The sequence below is a fragment of the Panthera onca genome, chromosome C1, assembly GCF_046562875.1.
Source record: "Panthera onca isolate mPanOnc1 chromosome C1, mPanOnc1 haplotype 2, whole genome shotgun sequence".
In the NCBI taxonomy this organism is placed as follows: Eukaryota; Metazoa; Chordata; class Mammalia; order Carnivora; family Felidae; genus Panthera; species Panthera onca.
Window position 1 is genome coordinate 155781646 of NC_138346.1, and position 22779 is coordinate 155804424.

The window sequence follows — 22779 nt, forward strand, 5'->3', positions numbered from 1 at the left end:
TTTTCCCTATATTATAAAGAGCAGATCAGGAGTGCATGTGTGTGTTTTCCTATGTTCATGATTGTGACTGGCAGGGATGTTACACTTTTGGAGCCTGACAAGCTAGTTCACTCTCTATCACTCCCCAGGAAAGTACATGATTAACTCTTCTAAGACTTTGGAGGACAAAATATAGTCAGTCAATCCCTTTAATTCACACCAGTGAATTTTTGGGGTATTTTGACATCTCCTCAATATTGAGGCCAATGGCTATCTCTTCTCCTGGGTTGGGGCAATATAGCCTCTAAGTCATAAAAATGGGACCTGGTGTCACAGCCCAGAGTGCCCCTTGCTCACTGGTACTTAACTTCTCCTTGTTGGTGAGCTAAAGACAATAATAACACTTACCTCACAGGTTTGCTGTGAAGATTTAACGAGATAATATTATTATTTGCTAGCAGTGCCAAAACAAAGAACCACAAACTGGATGATTTAGACAACAGAAATTTATTGTCTCACAGTTCCAGGGCCTAAAAGTCTAAAATCAGGGTTGGTTCCTTCTGAAAACTATGAGGGCAGGATCTGTTCCAGGCCCCTCTCCGTGGCTTTATCGATGGATGTCTTCTCCCTGTGTCTTCATATCATTTTGCTTCTATGGGTGTCTCTTTCTTCCTTCCACGTGGCATTCTTTTTAGGAGGACACCAGTTGTACTGGGTTAGGGGACCATCCATTCCAGTATGACATCATCTTAACTAATTACATGACCCTATTTCTAAGTAAGGTCACATTTTGAGGTACTGAGGTTTAGAACTTCAACATATGGATTTTGAGGAGATAAAATTCAACTCATAGCAATGCATATGAAGTGTTTAATTCATAATTAAGCCCCATTAAAAATTAAGTATTTAAGGTTTTAGTATCTATCTCTAGCCCATGGTTCTACAAAGTCTGGGTTATAAAAGATATCAACATGGATATCAATATGGATGGCTTCTTTCTTACTCTTCTTTGAGGTCCCCAGGACATTGATTCTTTTCTCCAACAGATTCTTAGTCAGAAATTTAGAAAATAAGAACTAGAACAGTTTGAATCAAATTGTAATATTTTATCAGTTGCGTTAAAGTCACACCATTGAGAGAAAAGTGCAGTGGCACTGTATTATATATCTGTGTGCTATGGATGTGTGTATATATACATACATATAGTGACTTGTGCATTCATGTTATATGGACAGACACATTAACTAGTCTGTGAGGTTCAGCATCAGACAGACCTGTGTTCAAATCCTGGCTACCTGATTATTAACTCTGGTCAGTGTCCAATTCATTATCTGTTAACTGATCAACAATCCCCATCTCACAGTATTAATGTAAGTGTTAAATGAAATAAAATACATTGAATTAATAAAAAAGCATCAGCAAAGTTCTGGTGAAGATAAAGCCACTCATTAAATGGAAGCCATAATAAAATAGTTATTAATATTATCTCAGTGGAGTCACATCATTTGCTTGGAAAAGGAAGAAAAAAGGAGTAAAGGAGGAAGTATGTAAATAGTGATGAGGATTGTTCTGCATATTAATATTCTTTATTACATATTTCTATACTCATTATATGTATGTATTGCCCCATATTGTTGTATACACAAAACCTCAAATACTGTGCTTCAGAGATGGTATGCCACTTTGTCAGGATAACTCCCTCATTGCCATACATGCTGACTTCAGAAACTAACAGCTCTTGAGAAGCCACCCATTCATGTTATTATCATCGTGATATCAGACGGTCATTGTTTGTCAGGTCTCTGAGCTTTCCCCCAGCCATCTGAGAATAAACACTTTAAGAAATAGTAAACAATCCTGAACTTGGTTTACACTTTGCTCATTCCTGCCTTTCACTGCAGTCTTAAACATCGTAAAACTTGGTGAAAACCCCTGGATAAACATAGTCTCCAAACTGGTTGAGGTAAGGTGCTCTCCCTAACTGTGCAAGTCCTATTTCTCTTACCTTCATTAATTTGTGCTGATGGGAGTGTCCTCATCACTCCTGCCAGGCCCCAGATTATCCTCCCAGAGAACAGATAGGTTGAAGAGTTTAATCTGTTGGGTTGGAGGACTCTTCCACGTACTTGAATTTGATACATTTCTGTGTCAATTTCAGAAAGAGCTCCAGTTCTAGCTTTGCAGACACAGGATTCTAAAGCATAATTTATGATTTAGTAAACATTCATGTTTATCAAAGCAGGTTGCGACAGTTGACCTAATCTGTTAAATAGTTATTATTGTTTACTTTTTATTTATTTTATCAATGCACAAGACTGCAGGTTTGTAAATAAAAAACACACTTCAAATGGATCTGCTGCCTTCATTTCCACTTTTAAGATTTTCCACATTGATTTCTAAAGTTCTCAGTATAATATTTTTCACCTAGTGAGTTCCTTAATGCACTGTGATGATTAACTGACATGAAAGAGGTACACACTAACAAGATTGGGTTCATTTTATTAGTGATTAAGGTACTTGATTACTCTGTAGAGGTAGGCCTGCTGGGTATTTATAAAACTTCTTTAAAATATCATAAGCATAGTCAATATCTCAAAAATATCAACAATTTTGATTCCAAGAATATATTACTGAAGCATTTAAGAGATGAGCGGCCACTGATTAAAAACCTTTAGCAAATGATCATCCATAATGGGTTGTATTTAGGCAATTCCAGGATTCCAGTAAGAAAACAATCTTTTGTTTGCTAAAAGCATTTAATAAAATCAATTGCTTTATAAGCTAATGATAAAAACTGTTAAGACCAAAGCAGATCTTCTTGGAATATTACTTGCAGGATAAATAAGCTGTAAAAGCAGAAGAAATAACAGTTTAGCCACTCAATTCACTTTGTTTCTTTCTTCTAGCAACCTACATTATCTGAAAATTGTACCAAGATTTTTTTTTTTAAAAAAAAGGGAATTTTAGGGAAAATTAAGAGGGAATCAAAAAAGGAAAGATACAAAAGGAGATCAAGGAAGCACTTTTGTTTTTCTTCTAAACTAGGAGGAGGTGGAGAAAGCAGAAAGGCAGACGAAGGTCATCAGGGCAGGGCCCTTTACCTGAATTCTTGCAGCTCAGGTCAGATAGGTCAGGCCAAAAGATGCAGTCAATCTCACTGCAGCCCAGCCTCAATCCAGGAAGCTCACAAAGCTGGAATTTTTCTCATCCTTTGTTTTTACTTCACCTGCTATTCCATCCACCCTCTTACTTCACTGGTTTTTCTAGTATCTTTGACAACTGTCAGATTTTTTTCCCGCTAAAACTATGAGTATCTTTTAAATGCTGTATTTGATTACTGTGAATTTTTTTTTGTAAATATGTTGCCCATATTCTTTTTAGAAAAAGAAAAAGTATAGTATCAGTTTACTGTCTAGATTTTCTAATCTTCTTGTAAATCTGTGTAAATATCTTTGCTTAGCTACCTAGTGCCCTGATCTTTGCACAGACACTTTGTTTCACACTCTGTGGGATGCATGGGAACATGATACCTAATCACATTTCCAGGAGAGTTCTGAAATCTTAATTCAGAATCTTTCATTCCATGGAGGACTAACTTGTGGTTTAGCCAAGACGCATTGCCCCTGCCATTTCTCCCTTGCAAATTCACGTGACTAACACCGCAATGCAAAATCACTACTATAGTCTCACTGCACTTTACTAACCAGACATGAAACTTTTGAAATCTGTTTGAAATACAAGTTGTGTTTTAAAATGCTATCATGAGTCAATAAATTCACTATTCCTTCAAAACTTCTCTGTGACTCTCGGACTGAGCAATAGCAGTGTGGAAGGTAAGCTATGGAATTCTTGGTAGATGTACCACAACTGCAAAGAGAAATGCCATTGTCATTCAGTCCCAAGGAAACCTACTCTGATAGCTGATGGAGATTTCCCACTGGGTAGGGAAAATTTTCCTCACCTTCAATAGTCATCGGACAACTGACCGACTTCTGAAACTCAGTCCCATGGACTCACCCATCAGTGATGACAACACTGTATCCATTTCCACTTTCTCTTTCTGGAGAAGAGTCAATGGAAGTCAAAAACAGGAATAGCCAATTCTAAGAAACAGTGCAGAACATCCTTCAAAAACCTCAAGTGAGGGGCGCCTGGGTGGTTCAGTCAGTTCAGCAATTGACTTTTCGTTTTGGCTCAGGTCATGATCTCACAGTTTGTGGGTTTGAGCCCTACCTTATGCACTGTGCTGACAGCACGGAGCCTGCTTGAGATTTTCTCTCTTTCCTTTTCTCTCTGCACCTCCCCACTCATGCTCTCTCTCTTCCTCTCAAAATAAATTAAAAAAAAATAATTTTTAAATAAATAAATAAAACCTCAAGTTGTAACACTTGGCTCAAATCAGTCATTCTACTGCTCCAAGTAACTGATAGTAGTAACATGACAAAATTAATAATCAAGGTAGAGATTTTCTTTTGCCTGGTCTAGATTATTTTCATTCATTTTGTAAAATTCAATCTGCAATATTTCCAGGGGTTCATACCCTGAAAGAAATCAAACAGGCATATAAGAGAAACAAACTAGTTAGCCTGAGTTAGTTAGCCTAACAAACTAGTTGGTTAGCCTGAGAAAGTATTTTACACAAAATACTTTCTCCATTTTCTTTGTCCTACTTTCTATTTTATTGGTTAAAGACACATTTAATACACTGTGCCTTTCCACTGGGCTATCCTTGGTTATGACTACTCCTGGGAACCTGATTTCATGGACTAAGCCTACATTTCTCACTATTAACGAATGCTTGCATTTACTTACTTTGTTGTAGGAAGAGCACTGGCAAAATTAGGAATGGCTAAGAGTAGACCATGCATAGTACAAATTTGGTACTGGATAAAAGTATTCTGAAGGCCAGAAACAATTTCTGAAATCCATGTCAAAGTTTTCTTTCTCAGCTAGTTTCCATTTAACACCTTCTCACTTAGTTAATAACTGTCTCAGACATTCAAGGATGAAACCACATCAAGCATTGCTTTGGAATGTGAAAGCAGAAATATCTCTATTTAGGAACAAGCAAGTAAACCCTGGAAAATAAGGCAACAATGTAAGCATTACTTCATCTAGCCCCCTAAGTGACTTTATTTGATCCTGGTTATCCTCCCTTATGGTTAAGATGAATGCTCAGAAGTCAGTAAGCCGTCTGCTTTATTCTCTCAAAGATCAAGAATGCATACTAATATTGATAATTCTTGGCATTTTTATTATTTGATGGCTTTCTGCTCTAGAATGTTCCTTGTGTAATTGGTATCTAAGATAGTAGTACTCAGAGAAAAACCACAAATTATAGCTAAGAGCAGCAAGAAATGATGTCCTGTTTATCAAGAATGGTGTTTTCCAAAAATGGTTTTAAAGGATTATAGTAAGTATACAAGGCAAACAGTTTTTGCCCTAGCTAATACATTTTTAAAACCATTAAACAAACTAAACAGGTTTTTAACCCTGTTGTAGACTTTGGCACACCTTGGGAAAGATTTAGACTGTTTCTCAAATATGTTTGACCAAGAAAAACTTTGTTTAAACAACATCAATTAACAGTTTATCTTTCATGCATTACAATTTTGAAAGAAGCTAGTATAGGAATACGGAAATCCTGAAGACATGAAATACCCAAGTCCAAGAGGAAACATGAACATCGTACCATAGCCCCTTCTAATGTGCCAAAAAGTTCCCGAATGTATCGTATCCGGTGGTACCTGCAACTGTGTCTTCTGTTGCCTGCCCCGTGTGCTGAACTAATCCATTCTTTGTGATCTTTCTTTAGATGACCTTCTTCATCTACACCAGTGAAAGAAAGTGGCACAGATAATTTTTAAAACTGAAGATCTGCAAACTTCTAGCATCACCTTTGTGTGCCACAGTTTGGTACTTCACAAAGTTAACATCCCCATGACAACAATTAAACTTAGATGTCACTGGAGTGATTGACTACCTTCGATTTTCTCTTGTCCTGCCAACCAACACCTGGTATCAGTGCAGTTGTCCTAACAGGTTTTTTTTTTTTTTTTCAGATTTCAGGGGTTTTTTTCTAACATGATCCTCTACAACATTTAATATTTAATAGTATGGTTGTGATGTGATAAATACATAAAGTCTCTTAGAAATCTACAAAGTCCTTCTTTACTTCAGTTTCCTTGTAAAATAATGATAATAACACATGTTTCTTGGGGTTTCTTGAGGATTCAGAAATGTGCGTCAAGTACAATGACTGGGATAGAGCATACTCAAAAAATGTATTTCCCACCTTTCTTCCCTATTCACACATATATTCCCTTTTCCAACCAGGCTTTTGCAACTGGTGCAGAAATACATGAGCATCAGTAATTCCAAATGACTTTATTGCCCCCAATTTTTATAAAGCCAATTATCAACTATAAATAAATACTTATTTTTAAAATTTACATTCATCCCGATTGTTCATTTATTAAATATACTTACAATAAATATTAGAAATGGTCAGGCATAATTCTGGAAAAAACAAAAAATTTCATGAGTCATATTTGAGGTAGATCTACTAAACATAGAATTTATTTATTTTTTTTACTATTTTTAAATTTTCTTGCTGTTTATTTATTTTTGAGAAAGAAAGAGCGCAAGCTGGAGTGGGTCAGAGAGAGAGGGAGACAGAGTATCTGAAGCAGGTTCCGCACTGTCAGCACGGAGCCCAATGTGGGGCTCAAACTCACAAGCCATGAGATCATAAGTCAGATGCTTAACCAATTGAGCCACCCAGGGGCCCCTTTACTGGTTTTTAAATGTTTTTCTTTTTTATTTTAAGTTTTTAATTCCAGTTAGTTCACACACAATGTTATATTAGTTTCAGGTGTACAATACAGTAAAACCTTGGTTTTGTGAACATCATTCATTCCAGAAACATGCTTGTAATCCAAAGCACTTGTGTATCAAAGAGAATTTCAAGAACCATTGGGCTCAGTTGTGATCATGTCACATTCGGTATCAGGTACTATTCGTATTGCAAGACACTGCTCATTTATCAACTCAAAATTTATTAGAAATATTTGCTCATCTCGTGGAACACTCACAGAACAAGTTACCCACAATCTAAGGTTTTACTGTACAGTGATTCAGCAAGTCCATACATCACCCAGAACTCATCACAAGTCCACTTCTTAATCCCTGTTACCTATTTAACCCATCCCCCTACCCACCTCCCCCCTCTGGTAACCATCAGTTTGTTGTCAATAGTTAAGAGTCTATTTCTTGGCTTGTCTCTCCCTCTTTTTTCCCTTTGCTCATTTGTTTTGTTTATTAAATTTACATTAAAGTGAAATCATATAGTATTTGTCTTTCTCTGACTGACTTATTTTACTTAACATTGTACTTTCTATCTCCATCCATGTCATTTCAAACGGCTAGATTTCATTCTTTTTATGGCTAAATAATATTCCATTGTGTGTATGTGTATACATATGTGTGTGTGTGTGTGTGTGTGTGCTTCCATATCTTGACTACTGTAAATAATGCTGTTATAAGCATAGGAAAGCATGTACCCCTTTGAATTAGTGATTTTATATTCTTTGAGTAAATACCCAGCAGTGCAATTACTGGATCATGGAGTTGATCTATTTTTAACTTTTTGAGGGGCCTCCACTCTCTTTCCACAGTGGCTACACTAGTCTGCATTCCCACCCACAATGTAAGAGGGTTCCTTTTTCTCTACATCCTTGCCAACATTTGTTTTCTTGTGTTGTTGATTTTAGCCATTCTGACAGGTGTGAGGTGATATCTCATTGTGGTTTTGATTTGCATTTCCCTGATAATGAGTGATGTTGAGCATCTTTTCATGTGTCTGTTGACCATCTGGATGTCTTCTTTTGAGAAATTGTCTGTTCATGTTCCTTTAATCACTATTAAATGACATTAGACAAATGGAATTCTTGCTAATGATTCTGATGTCCAGTCTTACAAATTAGGTAATTCATGTAGAATTATACTTTAATTATAAAACCACATTTAAAAATTTTTTTCATGGCAGATATGTAACCTGGATTCTAAGAGACTGGTGTTTTAAACCTCTCTATGTGTTTCTAAGCAAATAGCTTCTTCAAGCTATAGATTCTGTCTATTTAAAATAATATGATAATATAATGGAATAATATTACCACAGTAAGATCAAATTAGATAATCAATGTACTCCATGAATCTAAAATCCCACTCAGGAGAATCTGAGTTTCACAACTTGATAAAGAGGCCTACTCACCTACTCATGGTCAGATCCAGTGAGTCTCAAGGTACAAGCATAGTTATTGGTAAATAACTGCCCCTGATAATGATAGAAGGAGACTCAGAAATCTCAGAGAAGGGAGGATAGAAGGCTGCTTAGACTCCTCAGAAAAGATCCACTATAAACAAGATAATGAAGAGCTGTTTTCATGCTAAATAGTTTGACCTGATGTTGAAGGCAGTGAGGAAAGAAATTATTTGAAAGCAGGTAGATAAAACAGTCATAGTTATTTTTTAGGAAGGAAATTATAAGTTCAATATGAAGAGGCAAAGTGGTGACCCTTTCGGAAACAAAGTGGTGACAAAGAAAACAGCTAGGCAGCTACACATTAGGAAAAACATGATGAAACTTAATCTACAGTGGCAATTGCAATGAAGAGCAAAATCAAGAAACTTGTATGTTGGGACTCAACAGCCAGGTATCACCTCTTAATCATCAGAGCAAAGAATGACTTGTAGTCCATAAAGAAATGTGTTGTTATGCAAGTGAAGTCTAAATCACAGGCTTTTGCTAAGAGGGTAGTAATAGTTACAAATTTAATAATGACACTCTTACCCACTAGCAAAATTTACTCAGAATTACAGCTGAAATGTTAAATTGTGGAGGGTGGCTATGATCTTGTAAAGAATCACTGGTAAGGCTTATGAGAGTTGAAGTATTTCCAAGAGCAATGTTGTAATGTAATGGTAGAATATCTTCCTTTCTTGAAATCTGCAGAGATTTTTCTTCTGAGGCTAGAGACACTAAAATCATCTCCCTCTTGATCCTACTCCATGACTACTCCTCACAAAGCAGAAATGTGGAAAGCTCCTAAACACAAGTACAAGTGAATGACAAAAATGCCAGACCCAATGCTTCATTAGGTCAAAATGAACTGCTGCCTCCATTCTGAATTGAATCACAATCCACAATAGGTTCTCCTGACATGTGAAGGCAAGCTGGTCCAAAATATACTGATACTTTAGTTGGATATAAGCGGTAATGGGCTGAAATCAGTATTGGACAAATCACCTATCTTCACAGGCCTGAAGGGTGGGCTAACATGTTTAGGGAATGTAGGAGACAAGTCAGTTGATGCTTCTTTATTATAGCGTAAAACTATAGCCACCAAACAAATCCAAGCTCCTTTTCATCCCAAGGCCTTGGCACATGGAGTTCTTCTTAGAAAATTCTTCCCAATGATTACAAGTTACTGATTGGTGCAACTAAGAAGGGCTAGGAGATGTGTACCACAAATCTTATGTTTTGGGTAAGATTCACAGGAGCCATAGCTAGGTCTTCTGGAGAATTCTGCCTCATGGGAAATGTCATTATTATTTTTTTAAGGCACCACCAGAAACATCATTAAAGGACAACTTTAATAGCTGCCTCACCACAATTAAGAAAGCAAATAGCTATGTAGTACTTCTAATTTTAGCTTCTTTAATTCTCAAAACATTTTTGAGCTCTCTGTTTTGCATTTGCGTTTGAGTATTGCTCTGAGGAAATCACTAATCCTATAAAGCCATAATCATAAGTGATGACAAATGCCACAATCATCAGGAAACTATATCCTATTGCTGTTTTCAACTCTTCTAATAGTTCAAATTTTACAGACTGGTATACTTGGTTCTGAGATTTCAGAATGATATATTTAAATAACTGACTACTTCAAACATTTTTCTCTGTGCTTAGGTTTGATATCTCCCAGAGACCAATGACATATTCTTCTTAAGAGGGAGAGGAATTTTCCCGAGTGGAACCATGTCTTGAAAAATCTCGGCCTGGGTTTTTTCTTCTGTAGTTTTTTTTCTTCTTCTTACCTTAGAAATGCCACTTACTTGGACTTATATAAAAGACACTGTATTTTTAATGCCTTCAGAATGAGATTTTGAGTTCAAGCATTTTTGTTTAGTTTGGGTCCATTTATTCTCTACTGTCATTCTAATTGTCTTCAACAAAATCCACTATAATAATTTACTTGTCCCAAAAAGTATTAGTATTATATTTTATTTGGAAACTGAAAAAGTTTCAGTACTACCCCCCAACCTTGAAACCCAACAACTGACTCAAGATTTATTTTACTAGAGTAGAAAAGTATTTTAAAACCAACTGGACTCAAATAAGAATGGAAAATGTAAGAATCAAAGATTATAAACACTGGAAGTGTAAGGGAGGAAAATGTAAAATTAATCCAAATAGCCTTGTTCTTTTTCTTTAAAAACAACAAAAAAAAAACAACAAAAGGTTGCTGATAAAACATAACCAATATAGCACAATTTCCAGGCTACTATGGGAATCTTGCCAGTCTACGTGGCAACAAAAGTCTTTTTGACACCAGTAAGAAATACGTGAGCAGCTAAACCATGGTCTCACTTTTGTCTGCTTTGTCTTTTTCTATGTGACTCTTACTGTCAATCTCTAGTATCCTGTGTTCTTCTAGCCCCTTCCTGCATAGCTCTGACATTTTTCAAGTCCAATTTGTTCCAGGTTGGAGCAAAAACAGTCCTTAGGAAAGGAATTAAATTGCCAGTACTAAAATAGTGGTACAATTTTGCATTGACAGAAAGTTTCACGGTTCTTTATATGTTTCATATCACGCCATCTGTGGCTGCTTAGCATAGTTGATTAAGCCAGTGGTTCTCAAAGTGTATTCCTCAGATCAGCAGTGCCCTGGGACCTTCCCCAGGACCTTGTTAGAAATATAAGTTTTCTGGCCCTACTTAAGACCAACTGAATCAGTCACTGGGGTGGGGCCCAGCAATTTAGCAAGTCTTTCATGTAAAACAGATGCATGCTAATATTTGAGAACCACTGGGTAATAAATCAGTGATAACAAGCTCAATCCCTGTGTGGGTCAGTTTCTGTAACTTTATCTCAATATCACAGACTATATCCCTGTTATGAGCTGAATTGTGTCCCTCCAAAATTAGCATGTTCAAGTCCTAATCCCCCAGTTCCGCAGGAGGTGACTGGATTTAAAGATATGGTCTTTAAAGGTGTAATTAAGGTTAAATGAGGTCACTAGGTCTACTATAACTAGTAACCATATAAGAAGAGGAGATTATATGCTGATGAAAGGCCATGTGAAGACACAGGAAGAAGACAGCCACCTACAAGACAGAGAGGTCTCAGAAGAAATCAACCTTACCGACATCTTGATCTCAGACTTCCAGCCTCCAGAATTGTGAAGATATAAATCTCTGTTGTTTAAGCCACCCAGTGTGTGGTACTTGTTATGGCGGCTCTAGCACACTAATACAACTCCTAATTAACCCACTTAACCATCTGGAAACTACTGGCCACAGCAGACATCTGGCAAAAAGGGAAAATAGCATTACATAAAATTATGTGGCATATACCTAAAATTCTTTGACTAAAAAACAATTTAAAGGCCATATTCCACTGGTGATAGGGCTTAGGGTCATTGTTGAATCCTAAGGGTAGTATTACTTTTATTATTGTGTATGTCTGGACTAGTATTCCCAACCTGAATTAGTAAGAGAGGCCAGGTGAGCTAAGCTCAATATTTCAAAATCCCTAATAAAAATCTACCCCAGATAAGAGTCCAAGAAAACAGCTAGAAAAAAAAAATGTTTTTTCTAAAATTGTTATCATGGTGTTGGGTCTATTATTTATACATTTGGTATTTAAAAAAAAAAAAGGCAGGGGCGCCTGGGTGGCTCAGTCGGTTGAGTGTCCGACTTCGGCTCAGGTCATGATCTCGCAGTCTGTGAGTTCGAGCACCACGTCGCGCTCTGTGCTGACAGCTCAGAGCCTGGAGCCTGCTTCGGATTCTGTGTCTCCCTCTCTCTCTGCCCCTCCCCTGCTCATGCTCTGTCTCTCTCTCTGTAAAAAATAAATAAACATTAAAAAAATTTTTTAAAAAGGTCCCTATATTACATGGCACAAAAGAAATAAGTGAATTCCATGAAAACTACAAAATCTAAAGATAAAAAACAAAACTTTAACTGTAGAAAATGACATATGGGGATATGTTTATAATCTTTGAGGACAGAATGTCTTTTTTTTTTTTAAGGTTTATTCATTTTTCAGAGAGAGAGAGAGAGAATGGTGGAGGGGCAGAGAGAGAGAGGGAGACACAGAATCTGAAGCAGGCTCCAGGCTCTGAGCTGTCAGCACAGAGCGCTATGCAGGGATCGAATTCATGAACCATGAGATTATGACCTGAGCTGAAGTCAGACCCCTGAGCCACCCAGGCACCCCAAGAGCAGAACGTCTTTCTAAACAAGAAACAAAACAATGAATCCATGAAAGGTTAGTTCTGCCTAAGTAAATATGTAGAACTCTAGTATGGTGAAAGATACCTTCAAGTCAGAAGAAAATAGCAGCCTGGGAGAAAAGTATTTGTAACACTGGTAAAAAATAGGGGCACCTGGGTGGCTCAGTCAGTTAAGCGTCCAACTTCAGCTCAGGTCATGATCTCGCAGTTCATGAATTTGAGCTTTGCATCGGGCTCTGTGCTGACAGCTCAGAGTTTGGAGCCTGCTTCAGATCCTGTGTCTCCCTCTCTCTCTGTCCCTCCCCCGTTTGCACTGTTTCTCTCAAAAATAATAAACATTTTAAAAATTTTTAAAAAAAAAAGTCTGGTATGGACTGAATGGTGTCCACCCCCAACCCCAAATTCATGATATTAAGGCCTATTCCTCAGTGTGATGGTATTTGAAGATGGGCCTTTGGGAACTAACTAGGTTTAGATGAGGTCATGAGGGTGGGATCTTCATGATGGGATTTGTACCTTTGAGACCTCTCTCTGTCTATTCTCTCTCTTTCCCTCTCTCTCCTCTCTCTCTCTCTCTCCTTCCCCCTCAACTTCCCCCCTTTCTCCACTGTGTGAGGGTACAGCAAGAAGATGGCTAGGAAGACAGCTCTCACCAGGTACCTCACTGACTGGCACCTTGATCGTGGACTTCTCAGCCTCCAGAACTGTGAGAAATCAATTTCTCTTGTTTAAGCAGTCAGTCTATGGTACTTTGTGATAGCAGCCCAGGCTGTCTAAAACAATATCCTTAAAAAACACAGCCCTCCTCCAAGTCAGTAAGAAAAAAATAATAGTAACATATTGAAAAGAAAGGTCAGGAACAGAAAATTTACAGAGGAAGTGGAAATGACTAATAAAGGTATGAAAAGATGCTCAGCCTCATTCGCAATGGGAAATACAAGTAACATAACAAAGTATTAAATATGATTTACTTTTGCTAATCACATGGGTGACAATAAAAAGATTGCTGAAATAAACAGTAGGTGGTGTCAAGAATAGGGCCTTTTCTTAAGAAAAGAATGGGAGGGAGCGCCTGGGTAGTTCAGGTCACGATCTCAAGGTTTATGAGTTCAAGCCCTGCATTGGGCTCCTCACTGATGGTGTGAAGTCTGCTTGGGATCCTCTCTCTTTCTTTGCCCCTTCCATGTGCTCTCTCTCTCTCTCTCTCCCTCTCTTTCAATAAATAAATAAACTTTTAAAAGGAGAAAAAGAAGAAGAAGAAGAAGAAGAAGAAGAAGAAGAAGAAGAAGAAGAAGAAAATGGGAGTACATATGTTGCAATATGGCAGTTTCCATGGACATGGAAAATACATGTGCCCTTTACCTAGTGATCCCACAGAACATAACAAAGGGTAAGGATATGTGTTGAAATAGCGTTATTTGAAAGAGGCAAATAACCAAAAACAAAAACAGCTCTCCTTCAACAGAAAAATTGTTATCTACATCACGGAACACTTGCATTATGTAAGAGTAGTTAGTTGTTAAGAAGAATACTCTGTATGTACCAAAATGGGTTGTTGAAATCCACAAGTTTTACAACCCAAGAGTATATCTAGTAGAATCTCATTATTTAGGTGTAGACAAGGATAGGATTGCCGTATTTAACATGGGAAAGTCAGTACTACAACAACAGAAGTCATTTTGTTAGTTTGGGGTTTTACCAATCAGATATTTTTAAAAAATAACTCAAATGTTATTAAATACCTAAGAGTTTCCATGCTTTTGTAAGTGGAAATGTAAAGTGCACTTCAAATCCAAAATATGGTTCCTTTGATTTCAATAATTCTGCCCCTACTGTACTATAAGATGTACAGTATATATAAAATGACATTTTCATTTTTCTTTCATAAACTATCTAGATTGCTAACTGAAAATATGTTTAATGAATGTGAGATTTTTGACAGCATAAAAATCTTCACACTTTTCCTATTGTATAGCGTATCTTCATCATATTGTGTTCAGGTGGTATTTTTGCAGGCAGAAAGGCAGCTCTCCCAGAAATTCTTTATAATTGCAATCTTTGCAATTCTTTCCCTCTGGCAGCTTTGAACAAAATACTTGGTAAATATGAACGTACATCTCAAGATTATGATTTAATTTTAGCCAGGTTTCTGATTTGTTTTTTTTTTTTTATTTTTTTCTTTAATCTTTATGTATTTTTGAGAGAGAGAGACACACACACAGACCGTGAGTGGGGGTGAGGCAGAGACAGAGGGAGACACAGAATCTGAAGCAGGCTCCAGGCTCTGAGCTGTCAGCAGAGAGCCTGACGTGGGGCTCCAACTCACAAAGATCATGACCTGAGCTGAAGTCAGATGCTTAACCAACTGAGCCACCCAGGCACCCCTGATTTGTTTCATATACTTCATGTTTAGGTTGGAAATGAAGGGACTGTTCTTACTTGGAGAAAAAGAACAGTTTAATCTCTCTCTAGGGCTATTACACTACTTTAGATTTTCTGACCATTTGATAGAATTCAATGGCATGGGATATACAAAGGTAAATATATTCTATCATAAGGAAACTGAAAGTACAAAGAGAAAATGTATTTCAAGCATCCTCATTTATTGGAAAAGCAGCCATTCCAGACTGAGCTGCAATTTACGCAATGTTTGGGCAGTGCACAGAAGTGTCTCACTTCCTGCCTTTTTTTAAAACCAAGTTTTTTCACTTTTTATTCTATAGTGGTTTTTTATCTTCTAACGTTTCTATTAATTGCCAACAACATATGTAGCATTCATTCTCCCTTATCTTTATAGATTATAAACTACTCAGAGGAATGAATCCTAAATGCTTTCATCCCATGATACTCTTAAATTTAAAAAAAAAAATTTATGTTCAGGTTCGAATTATATTAGGAAGGCAAGAATGAAAATATATAACATGATATGGAAATCATTTGTGCTGTCTACCAATTATTTTCAGTTCTCCTCCTGGGCATATCATAGTATTGTACTAACTTGCTTCCCTCAAAGGTCACAGGGCCATCACTTGCTTTGGCCAGAGATGCGTGAACAAAAGTATTATGTCTTACCTCTAGGTGGAAGCTCTAAGAGCCAGTTCGCGATTCGCCGTGTTTTCTCCCCTGTAGCATGGCGAACAACATGTAGGATGGTGGTTGCTCTGTCACTTAAGGTCTCCGAGTCATTACAATGAAAAGAGCTCCCTTTCTGAATGGACAGGAGCCATAGGTGAGAATTTGGGGGGTTATTTGTTATCACAGACATTTCTCTACTATCCTGATGCATTTGGAAATTTTCAGATTTCCATCAAAATTACTACCTGCTGGGATGCCTGGCTGGATCCATCGGCAAAGTGTCTGACTTCAGCTCAGACACTTGTTAGCTCTGTGCTGACATCTCAGAGCCCGGAGCCTGCTTCAGATTCTCTGGGTGTCTCTCTCTCTCTCTCTCTCTGCCCCTCCCCCGCTCACTCTCTGTCTCTATGTCTCTCAAAAATCAATAAAACATAGAAAAAAAATTTTTTAATTATGACCTGCTTAGGTGAACCACAAAAGAAGAAAGAAGGAAAGAAAGAAAGAAAGAAAGAAAGAAAGAAAGAAAAAAGAAAAAGAGAGAAAGAAAGCCAATGTCACAGAAAAGTAGGAAGGAGAGACTTACCAAAGATAATAAAGAAAACAAGTTGAAATTCTTCCCACCGAATAGATAAAAATAGAAGTTTAGATTCAAGAGTTCCGAATCTTCCTTCCCAAAAATGACCTTCCCAAAAATAGATTCTTGATAAACACTAGTCCAAGTTTATTATAAATCATTTGTTTGAAGTTTTAAGCTAAAACACTAAAATTACATGAGTTGCATACTGATACAAGCAACAAAATATACACATCTTTAATCTCATACAGTGCAGCACATATGAAGAACACAAAATATATTTATTCACATCACACGTTGCGTCTACTGTTAAAATGCATCAGCAACAAGTTGAAGTCCAACATTATTTACCAGGTGGTAAAATATTCTGACACCCAGCTGAAGAAGCAAGAAAATGTCCATTCCCATCCTTCATCTTCTGACCTTAGTTTATTAATTTGGAGCAATGATGGCAATACAGGTGAAGCTAGCAGCAGGTTTCATAAAAAGTTCATCTATGTATTTAGCAGGTGCTCTTATCTGGGTTCTAAATTCAGAACAGACACAATACTAAAGCAGCTTTTTCTTTTACAGACTGAAATGAGCAAACAAGACCATTTATTCCATAAGACGTGTGTGTGTGTGTGTGTGTGTGTGTGTGTGTGTGTGCGCGCGCGCGCGTGCACACGTGTATGCACGCACGCATTTGTTAGCTTTTGGGTTAACTTCAGCAATACAAACTGTATTGCACTTCAGCAATACAAACAAGTAAAAGCAACTTTTGGCCTTTAGGAAAAAATTTAGAAATTTCTGTCACCTAGTTAAAGCCTCAGTAAAACGTGTGATGCGTTGAGATGCACCTACAACTAATTATGAGTCAGTATTATCTGTCTTTGTATCATAATCATAAAAACCCACATGCCATTGGCTTTTTTGGCTCATTTTTTAAAGTCACTAAAAAAAGAAAAAGCCTGTCATTTGCAAGCCATTTTCCCAGAATAAAATAATTTCCCAGAAATAATAAGATCAAATATTATGTGAAGTTGCTTCGATACTACTTTACCCAATGAGAAGGGAAAGTCAGTTATTCTGGTAATCTAATTATACATTTTTAAGTTATACATTTTATAAGTTTTAAACAGAGCTTAAAATTTCAAAATTGGTTAACCTGTTGACCACTATTTGTGCTATTTATTTCCATTCATCTTAATAAATGTACTTTCACGTTAAACATTTATATGAAAGTTATTGATGGATGCTACACTCTATTATTCAACTTAGGATGCCAAACTACACAGAAATATATATAATAACAGGGATAAAATTCTGAAATCAGATATATGCATATTATCGTGTTCACTTTATTCCATTTTCCTTGAACAAAAAGCCTAAAACAATGTAAATGCATATTCTTTTATTTTATTTCTTTTTCAGTTTTTTGGTGTCTATTTCTTGGGTTTAACATCATTATAAAACCAACTTAGTTGCCCTGAACCTACACTCAGATAATACACATAATCCTTCCAGGATATGCAGAGAGTGACTCACCTGTCATTCCCTAACACCTTCCACACCCATGCATTCCCACATATGGTAATGTCACAAATTCTCTTCAATACAGATACACATGGCCAGGGTTACATCATGGCAATAGAGCAACCATTATGCCATTTACTTAGAAGCCTTAAGGAGAAGAGGCCTGGAATCCTGAGTCACAACACATGGAAGTGTTTGCTACAGCATCTTATCCAGCATGAGGAGGAAGGATGAAATTTTGGTTCCTCATGCCTCAGTTCCCAGGAAACCAACATTCTCTTAAGTAGCTATGGGAAACAAATGTCTCCTCTAAACCATCTAAAAGTTCTAGGCTTTAAGTGCTCTTGAAACACGAGAACATTCATGTAATGTAACAGCAATCAAAAATTGCAATGGCTTTTTTAAAGTATATACACTGGATATATATATATATATATATATATATATATATATATCCAATATGTAACTGTCATTTGAAACAAAATGCACAAAAACTTTGCAATTCCATGCTTATTTTGCATCAAAAAATTCTTGTCTGTAATTCAACTGACAAGTATTTACTGAGCATCTTCTATGTGTTCTATATATAAGAATAACCTTTGTGTTACTCATCATTTACTGGTCTTTAAGAATATCATGTGCCTTTTTGTGTGTGTTGGGGAGGGTGTTTCCTTTCTTTGAATTCACTGGAAAAAGTAGTTTCCTTTAAACCTTTAATGAGACTATTTGCTTCATTTCTTTTAATTTATTCATAAGAATTTACCAAAATTCATAAAAGCTAACAACCTCCAATGTAAACTACCAGCCAAAAGTAAAAACTTGTGAATATAATAATTTAAGTCTAGCTGAACCACACAGATTTCCTGGGGAATGTGAAATCAGTCTCACAGAGAAGGTTAGTTTTAAAATGGACCACAGTTAATGAAGGCAAAAAATTCTTTCACAGAAATACATTTCCTTACTATGAAACAGAACTGCCTACCCTATGTTCTGATGGCCCCAGGATATTTTGAATGATTACTAAAATTTGGGGGGTTGAATTATACAAACGAGCAAAGAAGTCTAAAGTATTACTGGGAAATTTGGGGAGAGATCATCATCCCCTGATCTCTTGGTCAACCATAATAATGATTTCCAAATGCCTGACTAATTGCCAATTTCCCCTTGACACAGGTAGCATAGGCTTTAAAGATGCCATCTTAGAGATTTAATGAACCAGCTTTCAACAGAAATTTCTCATATGTGTGTGTGTGTGTGTGTGTGTGTGTGTGTGTGTGTAGAAAGCACAAATAAGCTACAGATAGTCTTTGAATATTATATATAGATTGTGTTTCTTTTGTTCTCTGATACAAAAATGAGAGCTCAAAGTAGAGCTCCTTTGCCAAAATTCTTTGTACCTATCACTGGGCAGAGTTTCTTAGGATCTGCTATACTGCAAATTACCTGTTTATGTGCTGACATAGAGCCTTTGTTTCTCTAAAAACTACTTACTGTGCACTAGAATTTTCAGAGAAAAAGGAGATTGCTTGAAAACCGTGCAAATCTATAGCTTGCCAAAAAAAAAAAACCCAGAAAACAAAAAACAAAACAAAACAAAACAAAAACCTTCAAACAACAATTTACCTCCATAGTAAAACATGCAAGCAGTCATGTTTGTCAAAATGACAAGGATAGGCTCATTCTATAGAGGCTCGTCAAGTCAGGCAACCTGACAGCCACACCTGGTGTAAGGGAGGTCATTATAACTATAAGCCACAGTGACTCCCACGTGACATGACCATACATACATAGATAGAAGCAACATAATGAGGGGTGTAACAGACCAGATCAAACAGTGAGGGTGCTCCCCTTCATTGAGCCTCATTTATAAGGAACAGTTGCAGAGCAGTGACCCCCAAATCAGCCATTTCACTGTGAAGGTAAGTATTGAGATGTTCTTTGTCAGATAGGCTGAGTCAATGCTTTAGGTTTCAACACAGTCACTCATTCCAAAAGTGTAAATAACATAAATAAGCTCAATTTTTTTTTCAACTTGACTCCCCCATGGAATTATCCCATCGTGTTTACCTCCAGTTGACAAAAACAAGTGAAAAGATGTAATTATACAGTTAATTTAACAAATTTCAAAAGCCGAGTCTGACAATAGTGCCCCCAAACTAACTGCTGAGGTCTGAGTTTCCCAGTTAGCTTTCTATTTCTAGCCAATTAACTGAAATACTGATGACGCTTTTAATTTTGTCTTAGACCTACACTGACTTACTGTTCTATTAAACTAGGTGCTCGCTGATTTGTTTTCTCTGCAACTGGTGACTCAGAAATAGCAGCAACCTTTAAGGAATTTTTAATGGAGCTGAGCTCCCAAACTTGCAGGCTGATGATATGCACTCCACAGCAGCGTCTGGCAAGTTTGTAGAGGTTCCTAAGGACTGCCTTCCGTAGCAGAATATACACCCAGGGATCTAAAATTTGATTCCACGTTGCCATTCGAAGAGCAAAAAGCGTGGTTTCACAAGTCTCCAGAGAATTATTTCCATTTATTCCAATGTTGGCCATTGTCACCTGAGAAACAAACAAAATAACAAAATCAGTTGATACAGGCATTTTCTTAGTCATATAGTTGTTTAGCTTAACTAGCTAGGCTACAGGGCATCCATTTCATTTTCCACAAAGTGATGTTATTTTGCAAAATACTGACAGAAAGAAAGGAACAGTAGCAAAAACACTGATGTAGACATCTGGATCCTTTGAGTTCAAATTGACATTACAACTACAACAATGATAACTTATTTGGCAAGTCAAACGTACACAAATAGAATGACCCAAGAGAGGACAAAAAATGAGACCAGGAACAGACCTTTTCTTACTTTTGGGAATAGTAAGTTCAAAGCCAACATACATTTGGAAGTTTCAATGAAAAAAACTAAAGTTTATTTATGTAAACCAATTAAAGTTCAGATAAACTAAAGTGTAGATAAACTATAGATAAGAGGTTCTTAAAATTAATTTAGAGCATCTGATACAATTTGCACATGGAAATGGTATTGTTCTGGAATGTTACTTTTAGAATTTTCTGCTTTGTAACCACAATACCGCTTTCTTCTTATTTCTTATTCCCTTCTCTGATTCCTCACCCTCGCTTTAACTTGGCTAAAATATTCCAAAAATGCAATGGAATTTTCTAAGGGTTCTGAGGAAATGAGTCCCCTCTATACTACCACTTGGTCAACAATAACAATGTAGATTTTGGCCTCATGTATTCATTTCCTGACCTCCCGTGATGTTAAAGAGATCATTTTGTGGAATAAGTTCCATAAATGGCCCCAGCTACATGTCAGAACTGGTCCAATCACTGAGCCCAGCTTTGACTTCCAAATAAACAGTTGCAGAACAGACAAACAAGAGGGCTTTGAAAAACCTTGGCTATCAGAAAGAAAGAACGAAAGAAAGAAAGAAAGAAAGAAAGAAAGAAACAAAGAAAGAAACAAAGAGAAAATGAAGCAAAGGTGAAACTGAAAAATTAAGGGAGGGTCAGACCATTACACCACCAGCATTAAGAGAGGGTATAACAAAGCCTAAAACCCAAATGAAAAGAAAATCGTCTTTCTTGTCTTCTTAATGGACGATTATCAGAAAGAAATGTCTTAATTTGGCCTGATATGAATGGTTGAAGGATGAACGTCCCTCATCCAAACCTTCATTACCTACACAACAAAGTACAAACTCCTTAGCTGGCTGGCTCCTTGATGATACATCTGAAGTCTGCTGCAATTCTATATGCTTTGCTCCAACTGCTGTGAAGTCCTCACCTGTCCCAGAAGCACCCTGCCCTTCTGAGCTTTGGCTTGTGCAACTCTATTTTAAACTCCTATGTCCCCTTTCTCTGCCTGATAAACTCCAATCCATCCTTCAAGCCCCATGGAAAATGAGCTCATCTCCATGACATTTTCCCCAACTTTACCAAGATGAATTAGCTCCAAGATGAGTTGCTCCTTCTTCTGTGCTATCACAACCTCCTGTCCATAGCCAATTATATCTCTTACCACACTGTGTGATAATCATGCATTTATCTCTATTATCTGCAAGCATCTCTTTTTTTTTCTAATATCCAGTACAAAAGCTGACACCTAGAACGTACTATTAGAATGAATAAAATTGTATTATTTTCTATTCATTGAGGTTATTTCTAGAAGTACAGCAAAACATGTGATTATCCATCATAACCAACTAATATTTTGAGGCTTAAATGTTTCTGGAAGTTTTAATACAACAGCATCCACTAGTGAAGGATTCCAAAATGCTTTATTGTCACTCAAAGGAACAGGATCTTGCATTCCATGCTAATGCCTTGGGAAATGGCTCTTTCCTTCTGGGTTCATTTCCTAGGGGAATAATGTATCAAACGTTAGACCTAACCATTCTGTAGCTAAATAAGGCCAACCAAGTTTCAACATAGAAAAAAATCACAGTCCTTGGGATGTCTGGGTGACTCAGTTGGTTAAGCGCCTGACTTTGGGTTAGGGTTAGGTTTAGGGTTAGGGTTAGGGTTAGGTCATGATCTCACAGTTCATGAGTTCAGGCCCCTCATCCAGCTCTGTGCTGACAGCTCAGAGCCTGGAGCCTGTTTCATATATGTGTCTCCCTCTCTCTCCCTGTCCCTTCCCCACTCTAACTCTGTCTCTGTCTCTCTCTCAAAAGTAAAAAGATTGAAAAAAAATTGGAAATAAAAAGAAAAAAAATAAAAATAAAAATCCTCATCCAATAAGTACCTGGGTCAAGTATAGGCTCTTATGTCACTGTTCCCCAAGTTATCCAACAGCATAGAACAAATAAACCTTTATGAGCCTAGTTCCTCTTAGAAGAAAGCAGGGCCAAGACTCAGGTAGTTGGATTGAGATATTTTCACTTTACATTTTTTCTTTACTAATCAAATATTTATTGATTATCTGCTATGGGCCAGGCAAGGATGGAGTGGCATACAAGTAGACGTGTGCCTGCCTCCCACGGAATTTGCAATCTATTTGCTGGGGTTTGGGAGATGGGGAGTTGGCTCGGGGATGAATGAATAAGTATTTCTCTTGCCTTGTGAGTATTAAATGAATGTATTTTCTATTAATGATT

At 37.0% G+C, this 22779-nt stretch overlaps 1 protein-coding gene and 1 long non-coding RNA gene across 2 annotated transcripts in view; both read right to left on the reverse strand.

The window, feature by feature from the left end:
• Window positions 1-470: 470 nt before the first annotated feature.
• Window positions 471-2166, reverse strand: LOC132672930 (uncharacterized). Its single transcript, XR_009607783.1, has 2 exons — window positions 1985-2166; window positions 471-666 (listed from the first exon to the last, which is right to left on the reverse strand). It is a non-coding gene; the product is annotated as an uncharacterized LOC132672930 (long non-coding RNA).
• A 14103-nt stretch (window positions 2167-16269) lies between these two features.
• PTGFR (prostaglandin F receptor) overlaps window positions 16270-22779 on the reverse strand; it is a 51249-nt gene continuing 44739 nt past the window's right edge. Inside the window, exon 3 of the mRNA XM_060625302.3 lies at window positions 16270-20220. Coding sequence (XP_060481285.1) covers window positions 19918-20220 — 303 coding nt within the window. The 3' untranslated portion in view covers window positions 16270-19917. The remainder of the gene's footprint in view (window positions 20221-22779) is intronic.